Here is an 18957-nt window from a genome sequence, read left to right as displayed (position 1 = left end):
TTCCTGTTTGGCCCTGTCCGGGGGTGTCCTCAGATGGGGCCACAGTGTCTCCTGACCCCTCCTGTCTCAGCCATCAGTATTTATGCTGCAGTAGTTTATGTGTCGGGGGGCTAGAGTCAGTTTGTTATATCTGGAGTACTTCTCCTGTCCTATTCGGTGTCCTGTGTGAATTTAAGTGTGCTCTCTCTAATTCTCTCTCTCTCTTTCTTTCTCTCTCTCGGAGGACCTGAGCCCTAGGACCTGACATGATGACTCCTTGCTTTCCACCTGGCCGTGCTGCTGCTCCAGTTTCAACTGTTCTGCCTTATTATTATTGGACCATGCTGGTCATTTATGAACATTTGAACATCTTGGCCACGTTCTGTTATAATCTCCACCCGGCACAGCCAGAAGAGGACTGGCCACCCCACATAGCCTGGTTCCTCTCTAGGTTTCTTCCTAGGTTTTGGCCTTTCTAGGGAGTTTTTCCTAGCCACCGTGCTTCAACACCTGCCTTGCTTGCTGTTTGGGGTTTTAGGCTGGGTTTCTGTACAGCACTTTGAGATATCAGCTGATGTACGAAGGGCAATATAAATAAATTTGATTTGAGGATCTCATCTCGGTACCTAATGGCAGTCAGGCTACCTCTGGCGAGCACATGGAGGGCTGTGCGGCCCCCCAAAGAAATGCCACCCCACACCATGACTGACCCACCGCCAAACTAGTCATGCTGGAGGATGTTGCATGCAGCAGAATGTTCTCCACGGCGTCTCCAGACTCTGTCACGTCTGTCACATGTGCTCAGTGTGAACCTGCTTTCATCTGTGAAGAGCACAGGGCGCCAGTGGCGAATTTGCCAATCTTGGTGTTCTCTGGCAAATGCCAAACATCCTGCACGGTGTTGGGCTGTAAGCACAACCCCCACCTGTGGACGTCGGGCCCTCATACCACCCTCATGGAGTCTGTTTCTGACCGTTTGAGCAGACACATGCACATTTGTGGCCTGCTGGAGGTCATTTTGCAGGGCTCTGGCAGTGCTACTCCTGCTCCTCCTTGCACAAAGGCATAGGTAGCGGTCCTGCTGCTGGGTTGTTGCCCTCCTACGGCCTCCTCCACATCTCATGATGTACTGGCCTGTCTACTGGTAGCGCCTCCATGCTCTGGACACTACGCTGACAGACACAGCAAACCTTCTTGCCACAGCTCGCATTGATGTGCCATCCTGGATGAGCTGCACCACCTGAGCCACTTGTGTGGGTTGTAGACTCTGTCTCATGCTAAAACTAGATTGAAAGCACCGGCAGCATTCAAAAGTGACGTAAACATCAGCCAGGAAGCAAAGGAACTGAGAAGTGGTCTGTGGTCACCACCTGCAGAACCACTCCTTTATTGGGGGTGTCTTGCTAATTGCCTATAATTTCCACCTGTTGTCTATTCCATTTGCACAACAGCATGTGAAATTTATTGTCAATCAGTGTTGCTTCCTAAGTGGACAGTTTGATTTCACAGAAGTGTGATTGACTTGGAGTTACATTGTGTTGTTTAAGTGTTCCCTTAATTTTTTTTGAGCAGTGTATATATACACACACTACCATTCAAAACATTGGGGTCACTCAGAAATGTCCTTGTTTTTGAAAATAAATCACCTTTTTTGTCCATTACAATAACATCGGATTGATCAGAAATACAGTGTGACATTGTTAATGTTGTAAATTACTACATTTACATTACATTACATTTAAGTCATTTAGCAGACGCTCTTATCCAGAGCGACTTACAAATTGGTGAATCCACCTTCTGACATCCAGTGGAACAGCCACTTTACAATAGTGCATCTAAATCTTAAGGGGGTGGGGGTGAGAAGGATTACTTATCCTATCCTAGGTATTCCTTGAAGAGGTGGGGTTTCAGGTGTCTCCGGAAGGTGGTGATTGACTCCGCTGCCCTGGCGTCGTGAGGGAGTTTGTTCCACCATTGGGGGGCCAGAGCAGCGAACAGTTTTGACTGGGCTGAGCGGGAACTGTACTTCCTCAGTGGTAGGGAGGCGAGCAGGCCAGAGGTGGATGAACGCAGTGCCCTTGCTTGGGTGTAGGGCCTGATCAGAGCCTGGAGGTACTTGGTCTTGTAGCGGATGCGAGCTTCAACTGTGGAGAGAGCGGAGGAGCGGGGTGACGTGAGAGAACTTGGGAAGGTTGAACACCAGACGGGCTGCGGCGTTCTGGATGAGTTGTAGGGTTTAATGGCACAGGCAGGGAGCCCAGCCAACAGCGAGTTGCAGTAATCCAGACGGGAGATGACAAGTGCCTGGATTAGGACCTGCGCCGCTTCCTGTGTGAGGCAGGGTCGTACTCTGCGGATGTTGTAGAGCATGAACCTACAGGAACGGGCCACCGCCATGATGTTGGTTGAGAACCAGGGTGTTGTCCAGGATCACGCCAAGGTTCTTAGCGCTCTGGGAGGAGGACACAATGGGTTGTCAACCGTGATGGCAAGATCATGGAGCGGGCAGTCCTTCCCCGGGAGGAAAGAGCAGCTCCGTCTTGCCGAGGTTCAGCTTGAGGTGGTGATCCGTCATCCACACTGATATGTCTGCCAGACATGCAGAGATGCGATTCGCCACCTGGTCATCAGAAGGGGAAAGGAGAAGATTAATTGTGTGTTGTCTGCATAGCAGTGATAGGAGAGACCATGTGAGGTTATGACAGAGCCAAGTGACTTGGTGTATAGCGAGAATAGGAGAGGGCCTAGAACAGAGCCCTGGGGGACACCAGTGGTGAGGAGCGCGTGGCGAGGACAGATTCTCGCCAACCTGGTAGGAACCTGTCAGGTAGGACAATCAAGCGTGGGCCGCGCCGGGAGATGCCCAACTCGGAGAGGGTGGAGAGGAGGATCTGATGGTTCACAGTATCGAAGGCAGCCGATAGGTCTAGAAGGATGAGAGCAGAGGAGAGAGTTGCTTTAGCCGCCTCCGTGATACAGAGAAGAGCAGTCTCAGTTGAATGACTAGTCTTGAAACCTGACTGATTTGGATCAAGAAGGTCATTCTGAGAGAGATAGCCTGGCTTTCAAGAGTTTTTGGAAGAAAAGAAAAGAAGGGATACTGGTCTGTAGTTGTTGACATCGGAGGGATCGAGTGTAGGTTTTTTCAGAAGGGGTGCAACTCTCGCTCTCTTGAAGACGGAAGGGAAGGGATGAGTTGATGAGCGAGGTGAGGTAGGGAGAAGGTCTCCGGAAATGGTCTGGAGAAGAGAGGAGGGGATAGGGTCAAGCGGGCAGGTTGTTGGGCGGCCGGCCGTCTGGATTTCATCTGGAGAGAGAGGGGAGAAAGAGGTCAGAGCACAGGGTAGGGCAGTGTGAGCAGAACCAGCGGTGTAGTTTGACTTAACAAACGAGGATCGGATGTCGTCGAAAAAATGGTTGACGAAGTCATCTGCAGAGAGGGAGGAGGGGGGGGAGGATTCAGGAGGGAGGAGAAGGTGGCAAAGAGCTTCCTAGGGTTAGAGGCAGATGCTTGGAATTTAGAGTGGTAAAAAGTGGCTTTAGCAGCAGAGACAGAGGAGGAAAATGTAGAGAGGAGGGAGTGAAAGGATGCCAGGTCCGCAGGGAGGCGAGTTTTCCTCCATTTCTGCTCGGCTGCCCGGAGCTCTGTTCTGTGAGCTCGCAATGAGTCATCGAGCCACGGAGCGGGAGGGGAGGACCGAGCCGGCCTGGAGGATAGGGGACATAGAGAGTCAAAGGATGCAGAAAGGGAAGAGGAGGGTTGAGGAGGCAGAATCAGGAGATAGGTTGGAGAAGGTATGAGCAGAGGGAAGAGATGATAGGATGGAAGAGGAGAGAGTAGCGGGGGAGAGAGAGCGAAGGTTGGGACGGCGCGATACCATCCAGTAGGGGCAGTGTGGGAAGTGTTGGATGAGAGCGAGAGGGAAAAGGATACAAGGTAGTGGTCGGAGAAGGGGAGTTGCAATGAGGTTAGTGGAAGAACAGCATCTAGTAAAGATGAGGTCGAGCGTATTGCCTGCCTTGTGAGTAGGGGGAAGGTGAGAGGGTGAGGTCAAAGGAGAGGAGTGGAAAGAAGGAGGCAGAGAGGAATGAGTCAAAGGTAGACGTGGGGAGGTTAAAGCGCCCAGGACTGTGAGAGGTGAGCCGTCCTCAGGAAAGGAGCTTATCAAGGCATCAAGCTCATTGATGAACTCTCCGAGGGAACCTGAGGGCGATAAATGATAAGGATGTTAAGCTTGAAAGGGCTGGTAACTGTGACAGCATGGAATTCAAAGGAGGCGATAGACAGATGGGTAAGGGGAGAGAGAGAATGACCACTTGGGAGAGATGAGGATCCCGGTGCCACCACCCCGCTGACCAGAGCTCTCGGGGTGTGCGAGAACACGTGGGCGGACGAAGAGAGAGCAGTAGGAGTAGCAGTGTTATCTGTGGTGATCCATGTTTCCGTCAGTGCCAAGAAGTCGAGGACTGGAGGGAGGCATAGGCTGAGATGAGCTCTGCCTTATTGGCCGCAGATCGGCAGTTCCAGAGGCTACCGGAGACCTGGAACTCCACGTGGGTCGTGCGCGCTGGGACCACAGATTAGGGTGGCACGGCCACGCGGTGTGGAGCGTTTGTATGGTCTGTGCAGAGAGGAGAGAACAGGGATAGATAGACACATAGTTGACAGGCTACAGAAGAGGCTACGCTAATGCAAAGGAGATTGGAATGACAAGTGGACTACACGTCTCGAATGTTCAGAAAGTTAAGCTTACGTAGCAAGAATCTTATTGACTAAAATGATTGAAATGCTACAGTACTGCTGGAGTAGGCTAGCTGGCAGTGGCTGCGTTGTTGACTTTGTAGGCTAGCTGGTAGTGGCTGCGATGTTGACACTACACTAATCAAGTCGTTCCGTCGAGTGTAATAGTTTCTACAGTGCTGCTATTCGGGGCTAGCTGGCTAGCTAGCAGGTTGATTGCGTTACGTTACCTTAAAAGAACGACAATAGCTGGCTAGCTAACCTAGAAAATCGCTCTAGGCTACACAATTGTCTTAGATACAAAGACGGCTATGTAGCTTAGCTACGATCAAACAAATCAAACCGTTGTACTGTAATAGTTTCTACAGTGCTGCTATTCGGGGCTAGCTGGCTAGCTACGTTAAAAGAACGACAATAGCTGGCCAGCTAACCTAGAAAATCGCTCTAGACTACACAATTGTCTTAGAAACAAAGACGGCTATGTAGCTGGCTAGCTACGATCAAACAAATCAAACCGTTGTACTGTAATGAAGTGAAATGAAAATGTGATACTACCTGTGGAGCGACGCGGAATGTTGACCGGGTAGTTGAAGTTCAATTCGGTAGAGGTTGGCTAGCTGTTGGCTAGCTAGCTAGCAGCATCTCCTACGTTTGTAGCTGGAAGCGGCAGATTTTGTATGGAATATCTACATAGGCGTACAGAGGCCATTATCAGCAACCATCACTCCTGTGTTCCAATGGCACATTGTGTTAGCTAATCCAAGTGTATAATTTTAAAAGGCCAATTGATCATTAGAAAACACTTTTGCAATTATGTTAGCACAGCTGAAAACTTGTGCTGATTAAAGAAGCAATAAAACGGGTCTTCATTTAGACTAGTTGAGTGTCAGCATTTGTTGGCTTTCTTCTGAAATTCGTCAGTCTATTCTTGTTCTTAGAAATGAAGGCTATTCTAACCGAGGAATTGCCAAGAAACTGAAGATCTCGTACAACGCTGTGTACTACTCCCTTCACAGAACAGCACAAACAGGCTCTAACCAGAATAGAAAGAGGAGTGGGAGGCCCTGGTGCACAACTGAGCAAGAGGACAAGTACATTAGTGTCTAGTTTGACAAACAGATGCTTCACAAGTCCTGAACTGGTAGCTTCGTTAAATAGTACCCGCAAAACACCAGTCTCAACGTCATCAGTGAAGAGGTGACTTCGGGATGCTGGCCTTCTAGGCACAACTAGAGGTCGACCGATTAATTGGAATGGCCGATTAATTAGGGACGATTTCACGTCTTCATAACAATCGGAAATCTGTATTCTTGGGCGCAGATTTTGCAGATTTTTTTATTTTTATACCTTTATTTAATCTTTATTTAACTAGGCAAGTCAGTTAAGAACACATTCTTATTTTCAATGACGGCCTAGGAACGAGGCAGAAAGACAGATTTTTACCTTGTCAGCTCGGGGGATCCAATCTTGCAACCTTACAGTTAACTAGTCCAACGCTCTAACCACCTGCCTCATGAGGAGCCTGCCTGTTATGCGAATGCAGTAAGCCAAGGTAAGTTGCTAGCTAGCATTAAACTTATCTTATAAAAAACAATCAACGACTGTCGTTGCACCAATGTGTACTTAACCATAAACATCAATGCCTTAAAATCAATACACAAGTATATATTTTTAAAACCTGCATATTTAGCTAAAATAAATCCAGGTTAGCAGGCAATATTAACCAAGTGAAATTGTGTCACTTCTCTTGCGTTCATTGCACGCAGAGTCAGGGTATATGCAACAGTTTGGGCCACCTGGCTCTTTGCAAACTAATTTGCCAGAATTTTACGTAATTATGACATAACATTGAAGGTTGTACAATGTAACAGGAATATTTAGACTCATGGATGCCACCCGTTAGATGAAACATGGAACGGAATAAACGTTTTGTTTTTGAGGTGATAGTTTCCGGATTTGACCTAAGGCTCGTATTTCTGTGTGTTTATTATAGTTAAGTCTATGATTTGATATTTGATAGAGCCGTCTGATTGAGGGGTGGCAGCAGCAGGCTCGTAATAGTCAAAGGTATATGGTTTAGAGAGAAATAGTCAACGCGTTATAATTCCTGTAATAACTTGCGGCTGAACTTGAAAGGGGTTCCTTCGTTATTTTACCGTTCATGTCTTCCATACAGAATGTCTTGATCTACTTCAAATAAGGTTTGTGTTTCGTTCAGGCTTAAACCGCCTCTGCGTTTTGATACCCGTGTAAATCTCACTAGGATAAGGTAACGTTTGTCAAAATATTTTCATAAATCTACTCTACAAAAAAAATGATCTTCGCTTATATTTAGCCAATATTGATCAGAGTAACCCTCTCCTATGGATATCTACACCGTTATAAAAGGTGATGTAAAAGGTGGTGTAAGCCTACACGAAACACAGACCTTATTTTAAGTGAATCTAAAAATATCCTATGGAATAAATGAATGAAGGAACCAATATTTTCAGATTTTGCTAGAAAGAGTCATGGGAATGATGACTCGCACTTTGGTAGTCAATTCTTACCATGTCCATTATTAAAATAGGATTTCCTGCATATAGAAATTAGTTTTTGTTTTCAACATTCATCACAGGTAACTAAAACTCTATTTTTATTCAAACAGTTGAGAGTATGTGTCTCCTAAGCAGACTCTTCAGTATCATTGTCACTTCAGAGCTGTGTGTGTTTTACAGATGGCAGAGAAAAGCAGAGCACCAGTGTGGGACTATTACATGGAATTGGCACCAGGGAAAGCAAGGTGTCTTATTTGTGATAAAGATGTAAACATGGGGTCAGCAACGGCTAAATCAAAACATACCACAAACCTGTGGAATCACCTTAAGAACACTCATGTATTATATTAAGTTAAAATAAAAGTGTTCATTGTTCATTCAGTATTGTTACAATTGTCATTATTACAAAAATGTGTTTGTATATATGTATTTAAATACATTTTAAAAATCTGTCCGATTAATCGGTATCGGCTTTTTTTGTCCTCCAATAATCGGTATCGGCGTTGAAAAATCATAATGGTCAACCTCTAGGCACAACCCGTGACTGTGTCAATGTGCATGTGCCCTGCCTGCCATAGGAGTTGCTAGACTGGAGTCGCTAGAGCATGATGGGATAAGGCCCAACAATTACTTTCAATTGAGAATCAATCAGGAAACTGCATGGCCCCATCTTTATTTTATGTAAAAATAGTCATAAAATCATTAGATAATTATGTGGACTAGCCAATATGACTAACATTTTGAAAGTATTGAAACATAATGTTCAAAACCCACGAAGACAACCCAAAACAATATTTTAACCATTAACGCCTAACCAAATGGTCCACAAGGTTATCAATGTGTCACAACACAAGAGCAATGGCCCTATCAATATCCATTTAACCCAAGGCCATTGTTCACACAGTGGCCTGAAGCACCTGAAAGAGAGAAAGCCCATTCACTTATACCTATGACCAATTTAAAGTGACCTCTTTTATAGGGGTCGTGTGCAGGTCATTCTCGTAATTTTTCAGTCTAGATAGCCTAATAAATGTAGTGCAGCCAGGCTAGGCTACCGTTTAGTTTAGGATGCATTTACATACACTTTGTCACTTGATGCTGGAAGCAAAGATGTAGCAGGATTAATTATGGATCCCTTAAGCGCGAATCCCGCTCGAATCCCGTTAGCGGGATTGATTTCACAACATCCAGTGAAATTGTAGCGCACCAAAATCCAAACTACAGAAATATGCATATTCAACCTTCACAAAAATGTAAGTGTAATACATCAAAATAAAGCTTAACTTCTTGTTAATCCAGCCGCTGTGTCAGATTTCAAAAACACTTTACAGCAAAAGCAAACCATGCGATTATCTGAGGACGGCGCCCTGCATACAAACACATGAAAATAAATTTTCAACCAGGCAGGTGCGACACAAAAGTCAGAAATAGCCATATATTAGAAATGCCTTGCCTTTGAAGATCTTCTTTTTGTAATCTCAAATGTCTCAGTGACACAATGAGTGGCCGTTTTGTTCGATAAATTCCTTCTTTATATCCCCTAAATGTCAATTTATTTGGCGCATTTGATTCAGAAATACACCGGTTCCAACATGACTACAAAGTATCTAATAAGTTACCTGTAAAACTTGGTCCAAACATTTCAAACAACGTTCCTAATCCAACTTCAGGTATCCTAAAATGTAAATAAAATAAAATTTAAGACTGAATAAACTGTTTCTAATACCGGATAAAAACAACGTGAAGCGCGCTCCAGTTCACACACAACAAAAGACTAAAGCCCTTCAGAGTGACACCTACAAAGAACAGCCCTACTTCATTTCTCAAAAGAAAAACATCTAACAATTTCTAAAGACTGTTGACATCTAGTGGAAGCCATACGAACTGCAATCTGAGCCTTAATAAATCAGGTCTCCCATAGAAAAATATTGGAAAACACAGCGACCTCAAATTCCCCCCCCCGGATGGATTGTGCTCGGGGTTTCGCCTGCCAAATCAGTTCTGTTATACTCACAGACATTATTCTAACAGCTTTAGAAACTTCAGAGTGTGTTCTATCCACATTTACTAATTATATGCTTATCTTAGCTTCTTGGCCTGAGTAGCAGGCAGTTTACTTTGGGCACGCTTTTCATCCTGGCGTGAAAATACTGCCCCCCTATCCCAGAGAGGTTAATTAATTGTTAAACTAGATAGTTCATTGCCCGCAGAAGTAAATGTATTTACCATAAAAAATATGGATCAATATTTTTGTAGCAAATGTGCAAGGCCATGCATGTCCAGGTTATCCCCACATCACCAATTTCATCCATAGAGAAAATAATACTTGATGAAAAATTGCAAAATATTTTCCTTACCTGTTAGGTTGCCAATGCTGTTGTAATCTCTGCGTTATGGACATCACCTAATACCATGATGAAGAGATAGCAACACTTGCATCAAGCGCAGCACTTGAACAAATGTCTGTTCAAATATTTTAACTGAGAGGGTCTCCATTTAGCTATAAATATACTTTTTGGGGTTTTAAGCATATTATGCTACTCAAACCTAATTAAAGCTACTTCAATTAAGGATATGGAACTCCAACCACATCGCACCCCAGGTATTCTCTTTAAAAAATATATGGAGATGTGATTCATCATATTATTAGCCTACTGAGTGGAAAGATAATTTACAGATGCCCCAAATAATGGTGGAAACTACCACAATAGAGCAACTATAGGCCTACACAGAACTCCAGGATCGACATGGTGGTGGGCACGTTCCGACCATTTCAGAACAACGGACCATTTATCACTAACTCGATAAAGACAATACAGCCGGCTGATATACTTTTATTTTTTCGAAACAGCGTCAAGGGACAATGGAATGAAAAACCCAAGCACCGAAGGTTGCCTTAAATGGTCACGCACGCTCCGGTCACACAGTATGGGGCTGTCTGGTCCACATTTCGGATGGTACCGTTATTCGGCACAGATCTATATAGGTTTGTTATATAGGATAGATTTATAATTTCACGGCCGTCATTCCAAGAGCATTACATGCGTAACAAAGCTTTCCATGAACGCGCAGTAATACCAAATTATAGAAATGTACAATATGCATTATAAGTGCAATAATACGAAAGTCGTCTTACCGTATGGCGCCTATAACTAAAGTCGTCTGACGCACAGTTGGTTGTCTCCGGAACGGGCCAGGCCGGCTTCACATCGCCCCATGCCGGGCGTCCTGGGACAGAGTCCCCGAGGGAGAGGGCACTGAGCACCAGGCATTCCTGCCTCTGTTTCAGCAGCTCCAACTCACACAGACCGGCCAAACTCGCCTCAAGGCGCTCCTTATTCCGACTGCGCTCCGCTGTCATTGGGAAAGAAAACGCTCGGTACATCGTTCTCCCTTGCTCGGAGAGTGGCTGAGTGCTTACTCTTTGGCTCTTTGATCGTTTCTCAGCCGTTGGCCGTTCCTTCCTACTAGTATCCAAGTGAGGCTAAATTGTCTGCATATTTAATTTCAAAGTGACTTTACTCTTTGGTTTGATATACATGTTTTAAAGCGAAGTAGCGACAGTAAACTATAGATACAGCTGCGAACCATTATATGCAGAACCGAACCCATACCTACTGCTCGCTCAATGATGTTGCTGGATTCCAATTCCGTAGCTGTCAATTGTACATTAGCATGCCCGGGTTTTTCAGAGGGTCCATTGGTTACCCAGAACCCACAATAATTGATATTCATAAGTATTCTGCTCTTCAAGATGTGATTGGACAACGAGCTCTCCTTTGTATTCCTAAACGCGCAAGGTCACATTCACCCAGCCAGTTCAATGAATGAATATTTCATTAATGCCTAAAAGTTAACACCAAGGGATCGTGAAGCGTTGATCAAGTTGTACCAGCCTTTCATGAAAATCCAAGCACCTTCTCTGGCTACCTCGCCTATAAACCCATTGTCAGTGACAACGGAATCAGTGATATCGTATGACTAGTTGCAAGGGAGACCGACGGTTCTATACGCTATTTATACTTGAAACAAATAACAAAGGTTGGTTGCAAAGTTCACTGATAAGTAGGCTACTGGAGACATACTCCATGCCTGTAGATCGTGTACATTACAGCCTAACAAGGGGAAGGCGCCATCTGGTGGCCACATGTATCTCTTATTTCTCCCTCTCACACGCACACATGCCCACCCACTTTTGGTATGAACTATAGGTGCAAGACCCAGCCTAGAGTGCAGCATAGCATCTCAATCGTCCTACATAGTCTCCCTTTGGACCTGTGGACAGTTGAAACGTGGGATCTGCTCATCTACAGTGATCTAATCGGTTTTCAGATCATTGCAGAGTGATGATGAAATGAGACTAAAATCACATTAGTGCCACATAACAGATTGGGTGTATATATCAACTTGTTTCTCATCTCAAGTCTTTAGGTGTCTGGAACATTTGCCTATATGGAACATGCAGCCTGAAGAGTCCACACCTTTCACCGAATCATTGCTGGGAGAGAGCTAGTTGCTTCGCAAATGGCACCCTGTTCCCTATGTAGGGAATGCACAGTATGTCTCGAAGTGTATGTCTATGTAGGGATCTGGACAAAAATTGTGTACTGTATAGGGAATAGGGTGCCATTTGCTACGCATCATCAGATAACCTTAAACAACCTCTGATATAACGAGCAAGGACACAAATGAACAATGATTAACAGCTGACATTCGAAATGCCTCCTCTTATTTAATAGGGCTATAAAATGCATGTCTCATTTACAAATGTCTTAGTAACATGGAAGCATCATTATTAGATTAAATTGCATGAATGAAAATAGTGACTATAAATTAATTGAACTGAATGAATGCTTCCAATTGTCAGTGCTACATTTGGTCAATGTGAACATTGCTCAAGGGGGTACTGAAGAATCCCCCATTGAAGAAATATCACAATTCATTGGTATGGACAGAAACAGACAGCTGCAGGGATGAGTCAGACAGAAAATACCTATTTGAATGACTTTATTTCATTCCCTCCATCTCTCCTCCACAAACCAATAAAGCCTTTAGAATCTTTTTCTTTCAAAGTTTTTCCCAAAACCACGACCAGCGCAGAAGGGTTTCACTAGTCTGTGTACACAAACGATACACAACATAGAAATACAATATATTATCTGTATACCACAGGAGGTTGGTGGCACCTTAGGGAGGACAGGCTCACGGGAATGGCTGGAATGGTATCATACATGGTTTCCATGTGTTTGATGTCATTCCAGTTCCAGCAATTATTATGAGTCGTCCTCCCCTCAGCAGAATATTTCAGTCATATATCGGAGTTCAGAAGGCTTTAAAAAAAACATCTGGTATTGATACAGAGGATATAATACCACAGTGTTTGAGATGGAACAAAATTGGAAGAAATTGCACCTGTCTGAGGTGTGTGTGTAATGAAGTGAAGGGTTTGAAAGAATTGGTCAGGCTTCTTTACCTGGCTACCCAAACTCCTTGCTCCAGCCCAACGTTATGCCACGCCCACGGACAATAGTTTCTTCCCCACAATGAGTCTGGATCGGCTCCCCGACGATTTCTAGAATGCTAACTGTTCTGAATTGGTCCCAGAAACGGACAAGTTGGGCCAGAGCCAGAACACACACAGGTAAAGCAGCGTTTTGAAAATAATCTGATTGGTTTGACATGATCCGATCGCTGATGACTGTTTGGTACAACACCCCTCATTTTGACATAACCACAAACGACTTCAACGATGGAAGTCTCAGACTGAAGTGTGTAGCGAACACAGAGCAGTGGAAGAACTACAACCACAAGCTCTAAAATACATCCTTTCAATGAGCTATTTATGTCTCATACTCAGTATAACACATTCTCTATATTCTGCAAATTGTTAAGAATTTATTTAGAATGTTCTGCAATTCGGCAAACATAAACAGGTCTGTGGCTTTGTGAGCATTCAAATGAGTAAAGCTCTTTCAGTTTCAGGTTTTTGAAGAACACTACTCGTTGGCTGCAATATATTTTGTTTGTTTTCTCAGACACTCAAACATGCTTGCTGACCATTCAAGCTTTCAACTTCCAATATATTAGATTCATGTAGTTTGAACAGAGTACATTTTTTTCTGGGCTATTTGAGGCATTCCTGCAATATAAAGCACCCATGCATAGAACACATCAGATTGTGAATGAGAACAAATGGGACAGGAAGCTAGCATGCATTCACTATCGAAGGGTCCACAAGGGTCTCAAGTTTTTCAGAAACCCTAAACGAAGGCATCTTGCTGTCAATGTTAGTGAATTCATTAAATACATGTATTGCATAAGATTAATAGTTTTATCTTTAAGGGTCACCAAGTCATTTGGAAGAGATTACTATTACCTCAGAATACCTTACTATTCCTCCCAAATACTCTTTTTAGTTGCACATCGTCCCACATTGGTTGACCGCTTTCTACTCCTCTTCTAAGTGCCACAACGTCAACAGAAATGATTGCCATGGTGAGATACAGGCAAAAAATGTAAAGTACAGTACAGGTCATTGTAATCTTATCATGGGCCCTTTCTCTTACAAATAAATCTGCCCTGAATTGTCACGTTGTCATTGTTAAAATTGGGCAATTTGACATTAACAAGGTCAAATGGCCATTTTAGTAACATTAAACCATGTCATAGTGCAAGGGAGTCGGGGAAAATCATTCTGCAATAACGTAAATGACTCGCAATCAAACATTTGTATGAAATGCTACCGACTGTATCAATCCATATTGTTTTTTGTTCTTCTTTCAGATGAAACCCTCCTCTTTTTGGAATGTACGTGAGTTGAACCCATCCCCTCTCTGTGCAATGCTAATGAGTCCAGGGTCATATTCATTAGTGCACACCACAGCAAAATGTTGTGCAACTGAAAACAAAAATGAGTATCTTATTTGACAAATTCAGGTATGGATCTGTTTTGGCTCGTTTGCTTCCTACTGAATACAACCCATGGCTAAAGCATTGTATCCCAATGCATATCATTTTTCAATTCTGACATTCTTTTGGCTCTTTTGGCTCCCTAAAATACTAGGATAAAGTAATCCTTCTCACCCCCCCCCCCCCCTTAAATGATTTAGATGCACTATTGTAAAGTGGCTGTTCCACTGGATGTCAGAAGGTGAATTCACCAATTTGTAAGTCGCTCTGGATAAGAGCGTCTGCTAAATGACTTAAATGTAAAATGTAAATGTAAATGTTATTTCTGCACACCGTGAACCAATCCCTCAAACACACCAGTTAGTGGCTGAATCAACTTTTGAACAAGGCTTTGTTTGTTTCCAAAGTCATCATAAGAATCCTAGAGAGTCAATGATAAATACATGTGTGGCTGGCAAATATGGAAGTATATAGCAGTCAAAATTCAATCTGAAAATAAAATGTACTTTGATAGCTATATGCTTCCATAGACAGATGCGGGAGATACTAAACAGATAGCTTCGGCCACAGTAGAAATAATTAGACAAAATCGACAGACACAAAGTGGTAATGGTTGATAGCGTCAACTTGACACATCCAATATGCCAGAATATAGCCCATGGCAGACATTTTTGGGACGACAGAAGGTTAGACCCGAGTTCAAATACATTTAGACATTTTTAAAATACTTTGAGTGTTTGCATTAGCCAGCCTAGAATACCAAGTTGTTGGGGTTTGCAGTTTTAGGACTTTTCTATTGGTCCACAAAGCCAGACAAGCTCAATCAAGCAAAGCTGAAATATTTTAAATAATTTCAAATGGTATTTGAATACAGGTCTGCAGAGGGTGAACACTGATCATTTCCCCAAACGTTTGTTTTACATTTTTCGTAAACACTGTACATAAATAAATCAATAAATATCTGAACTGTACAATATGCATTATTCTTTTTTTCCAGCTTCAAGCATATTTTTCAATGAGGAATTTCACAGTTTTAATCATCAAATACATCGTTGTAATTGCCGTACTTCAGTTCGGCTGCAGTATCCCTTTGTAAATGTCTCTACGGAAAAAAGACCCTCCCTAAAATACTGTCTACTCCCTCACTGGTTAAAAGCGGGACACTTTAAAGTTCATAGAGTGACAGAGTATAACATCCACATTATCATAACACTGGTCATTATTCTCTCTGTCTGACAGTATTTAGGCTGGTAACAAATACTGGGGGGAAAACATGAATGATCTATGTAGCGCAGGTAGGGACAAATTCAAGCTCCATTGCATGTGTAAAATCACTTCGGGAACATACCAAGGCCTATACAGTACACTCTGAGTACATTCTATTCAAGCCAAGGACAGGATGGCCACAGATGAATTGATACAACACAAAGTGGCCAAATAAAAGATGACAAGAATACTGCCCAAATTGAAAAAACATACGTTAGCATAAAAGTTGACACACAAATCTTGGCAACAATGAATAGGTATATCCGTACCCTAAAACAAATCATCCTGAAGGACAAGGTTGGAGACATGTTTGGATAAAACCTAAGCACAACGTTAAGATAGCGTTTGGGGTTGGCTAGGGCAAAGAATGTCCTGTTTATGGAAGAGGGTTGCATCATCAAAACATACTGTGTACCTCTGCAAAAGCAGACTGCTTTCTCATCCATATATGGTAACAACCAATATATTCTCACTGCTGCTAACAGCTATAGCTAGCTCCCCTGTCCACAAATCAAAAGTGGTTGGGCTACTCTACACACAGTAGAGAACATGCCTTAGAAAACTACGAACACTTAAACAGAGAATAACTAAGCCATGGCACAAGCTCTCAGGGAAACCTGCCCTGATACACCACGGAAGCCTGGTAAAAGTGTGCCCTGACTGCAATTGACTTCCACAAAAAATAAATACGGAATTATATTTTCATTTATAATATACTTTGATTCTTTGTGGTTCTATCCTAGAAATGATGGATTGTGTTGAAACACTGCATGCTGATTATCTTTCCGGTATGGTCGTAACCTGTTCCCAGAGTCCAAAGTTATGTAAAAAAAAAAGGATACTGCAGCTCCACAACTTTGTCCAAGAGTTCCTAAAAGGCTATGTACTAACCCCTTACCCAGTCTGAGACAGAGTACGCAGAGGTTTCAATACACATCTCCACCAGGAAAGCAATTTGTTTTCTTCAGACGGAGACAAGAAACTGCATGCTTTCACCGGTCCCCCACGTCATCCCAGTCCGCACGTGGCCCCCAAAACAAAAAACTTTACAGTACGACATTCTCGGAAAACAAGGTGATAAAAAGTTCAGAGTTCAGGCCAAGGTGGGTCACGGCACAGTTAGTGCTATCTGGGATCCTTGGGACGTTCCTACCCTAATCCCTAACATTAACCCCTAACGCTAACTTTCACTATAACCTTTACCTAACCTTAACCCTTACCTTAAACGATTTCAAATTTAAACTTCAATGGGGTAGGGACGTCCCAAGGATTCTGGATGACAAGGACCATCACTGCTGTCTTTTCACATGATGCAACGATGGCTGCCGTCCCACTCCGGCCCTGATGGTGATGAGGTCACTTCATGCCAGAAGTTAGGCAGTGGGAGAGTGGCCCTGTCCACCTTGCAATAGAACATCCTTCTGTTCTTTGCCCAAGAGTTCCAATGAATGGTTGGTTAGATATTGCACATAATGTCCCGGCTGGTGGCCTTGGGATTATTTCTCAGTGATATCGACTCCCTTTCTCATCCGATTCAGAGTTAAAGTCCTTTAAACCCATGCCCTTCTGCAGGTTTAGTAACGAGTCCTTCATCTGTAGAGGGACAAAGGAAACATTTCAACTTCACAAGCTCGACTTCAAAACTTTTTGCAAAAATCATGCATTTTTTATAATACATTTTTTCTTTTGTTGAAAATTATGCATTGAAGACAATAGGAAGTATATGCAATGTCAAAGATTTTTAGCATTCGTAAATTAAGTTGATTCCTAAATTCACATCATATTGAATACACATTACATGCCGTCACATTGAATACAGTACTGCATGTGTTTGAACAACCATCTATGACACACACACACATTCTCAAATGGTAAAGTTTGTGAATGAACAATCCTTCTCTGACCTAATTGGTCAGTTATGCGAAGGCCATCAGTATTCCACTGATTGGCTGTCTCACCTCATCCAGCAACATCACAGACGACTTGATGATCTCCTTCCACTTCTGCAGCTCGTCGTCATGGTAACGCTGCTGCGACTCCAGGAGCTGGGCCCACTCCATCTGGGTCTGGGGCAGTTTACTAAGAGAAGGGGAGATCGAGAAACACACACAAACACTGTTTTTCATCTGTAATTTGTCTGGTCAATTACTGTCATATTGTGGAGTGACACTTTAATAAATGTTCTAAACTCTAAAACGGACTAACATACAATTCTAAAGTCATTCAACAGGGCTGGAATCGATATGGGTTGTTGTGTGAAGTACCTTTCTTGTGGTCGTATGCCATGCCATGAGGTGAGACTCTGTGTGGTGTACTCCAGCATCCACAGCTTATAGAACAGCATCATGTTCAGAAACACCAGCAATACTAGACTGTAGATAGAGAGAGAGTAAACAGAGAGAGAGTGTGAAGCCAGAGAGTGCGAGAGAATAAACAGAGAGAGAGAGAGATGTAGAGAAGAGAGAAAGAGGTAAAGTAGAGAGAGATATTTAGAGTAAAGAGAGAGAGAGGTAGAGATGACATAAATCTATGTTAGACTAAGGATAGCAGGATTCCCCTGGAATGTGCATGCCTTTAACTACTGCAAAGGAAGGATATGTTAACACTCATGTCTAGTGTATGTATGGGGTGAACCAAGTCCATCAAACACAAACAAATCTAATCAACATGGTGTTGTGAAAAAAGTTGAATACCTTATACAGATCCTATAGGATGCATGAATGGAGACAGGGAAAGAGAGAGAGGACAATTACACACACCACCAGACAAGACGATAGGGTTTTTCTGCTTTAGAGTAGTAGGAGAGAGGGAAAAAGAAAATATATTCGATTGTCAATGTTTGGTTTCAGTACGCCTAGAAAGTGGAAACGCATGGAGCGTCACAATGTTAAAATGTTATCACAACTTGAGACACCTCGTCAGTATTTTGATTGTTGTTTTTTTAAACAATAGTGTTACGGTAGTTAGCTAAAAAGTGTAGTAACAGTTAATTAGCAAGAGCACCACCCTTTGCTAGCAAATACGACGCGGTCTTCAAAAGGTGTCTCCATTAATGTTAACCTTTTGACATTCTCCACTTTAGTACACCAAGAACAAGAAAAGTTGAAGTGGACAGATTTAAATCAGATGAGTCACCACAGGCAACTTCAACACATAAATGACACCCAAAACATTCAACATCAACTGAGAAAAGTAGAGACCAGAGATATCTATGGGATCTTCAATGGATAGTTCTCCACCCATAGAATTAGAGTTACTAGAATGGACATTTGAGGGGCTTTGGCCATTCTAGTAATTATATTTATATGGTTGTACCTCACAGTAAACACATGAAAGAGAATCTCAAACAACCAGCCGTGGTGTTGCTGTGGTGACAGCCCCCCAGGGTGGTGGTGGAAGGATACTCACACAAAGCTGATGATGAGGAGTAGCTTGGAGACGCTGTAGAGCGCTAGGCCCCCTGGGACATGGTCCGGGATGTGTCTGGTCTGAGTGGAACCTGCATGAAGACAGGTGACCATTTTG

General features: G+C 43.2%; 2 protein-coding genes across 8 annotated transcripts in view; both read right to left on the bottom strand.

The window, feature by feature from the left end:
• Positions 1-11244, bottom strand: part of LOC135550929 (dapper homolog 1-like) — a 55619-nt gene extending 44375 nt beyond the window's left edge. The window contains exons 1-2 of one of the 2 annotated variants that reach the window (XM_064982181.1): positions 10394-10465; positions 9615-9661 (exon numbers count right to left, since the gene is read on the bottom strand). Coding sequence is in view for 1 of the 2 variants with exons in the window: in XM_064982180.1 (XP_064838252.1) it covers positions 10394-10642 (249 nt within the window). In the remaining variant the exon portion in view is untranslated. Of the gene's footprint in view, positions 1-9614; positions 9662-10393 lie in introns of both variants that reach the window. The other variant, XM_064982180.1, reaches the window with a different exon arrangement.
• Positions 11245-12249: 1005 nt separating this feature from the next.
• Positions 12250-18957, bottom strand: part of gramd1ba (GRAM domain containing 1Ba) — a 107176-nt gene continuing 100468 nt past the window's right edge. For 5 of the 6 annotated variants that reach the window (XM_064982173.1, XM_064982175.1, XM_064982174.1 and 2 more), the window contains 4 exons: positions 18841-18931; positions 17697-17804; positions 17391-17511; positions 12250-17025 (listed from right to left, as the gene is read on the bottom strand). In XM_064982173.1, coding sequence (XP_064838245.1) covers positions 16936-17025; positions 17391-17511; positions 17697-17804; positions 18841-18931 — 410 coding nt within the window. In that variant the 3' untranslated portion in view covers positions 12250-16935. Of the gene's footprint in view, positions 17026-17390; positions 17512-17696; positions 17805-18836; positions 18932-18957 lie in introns of those variants that run through there. The other variant, XM_064982176.1, reaches the window with a different exon arrangement.

The sequence above is a fragment of the Oncorhynchus masou genome, chromosome 12, assembly GCF_036934945.1.
Source record: "Oncorhynchus masou masou isolate Uvic2021 chromosome 12, UVic_Omas_1.1, whole genome shotgun sequence".
Lineage (NCBI taxonomy): Eukaryota > Metazoa > Chordata > Actinopteri > Salmoniformes > Salmonidae > Oncorhynchus > Oncorhynchus masou.
Note: the sequence above shows the minus strand (reverse complement) of the source record. Positions and strands in the feature narration are given on the sequence as shown.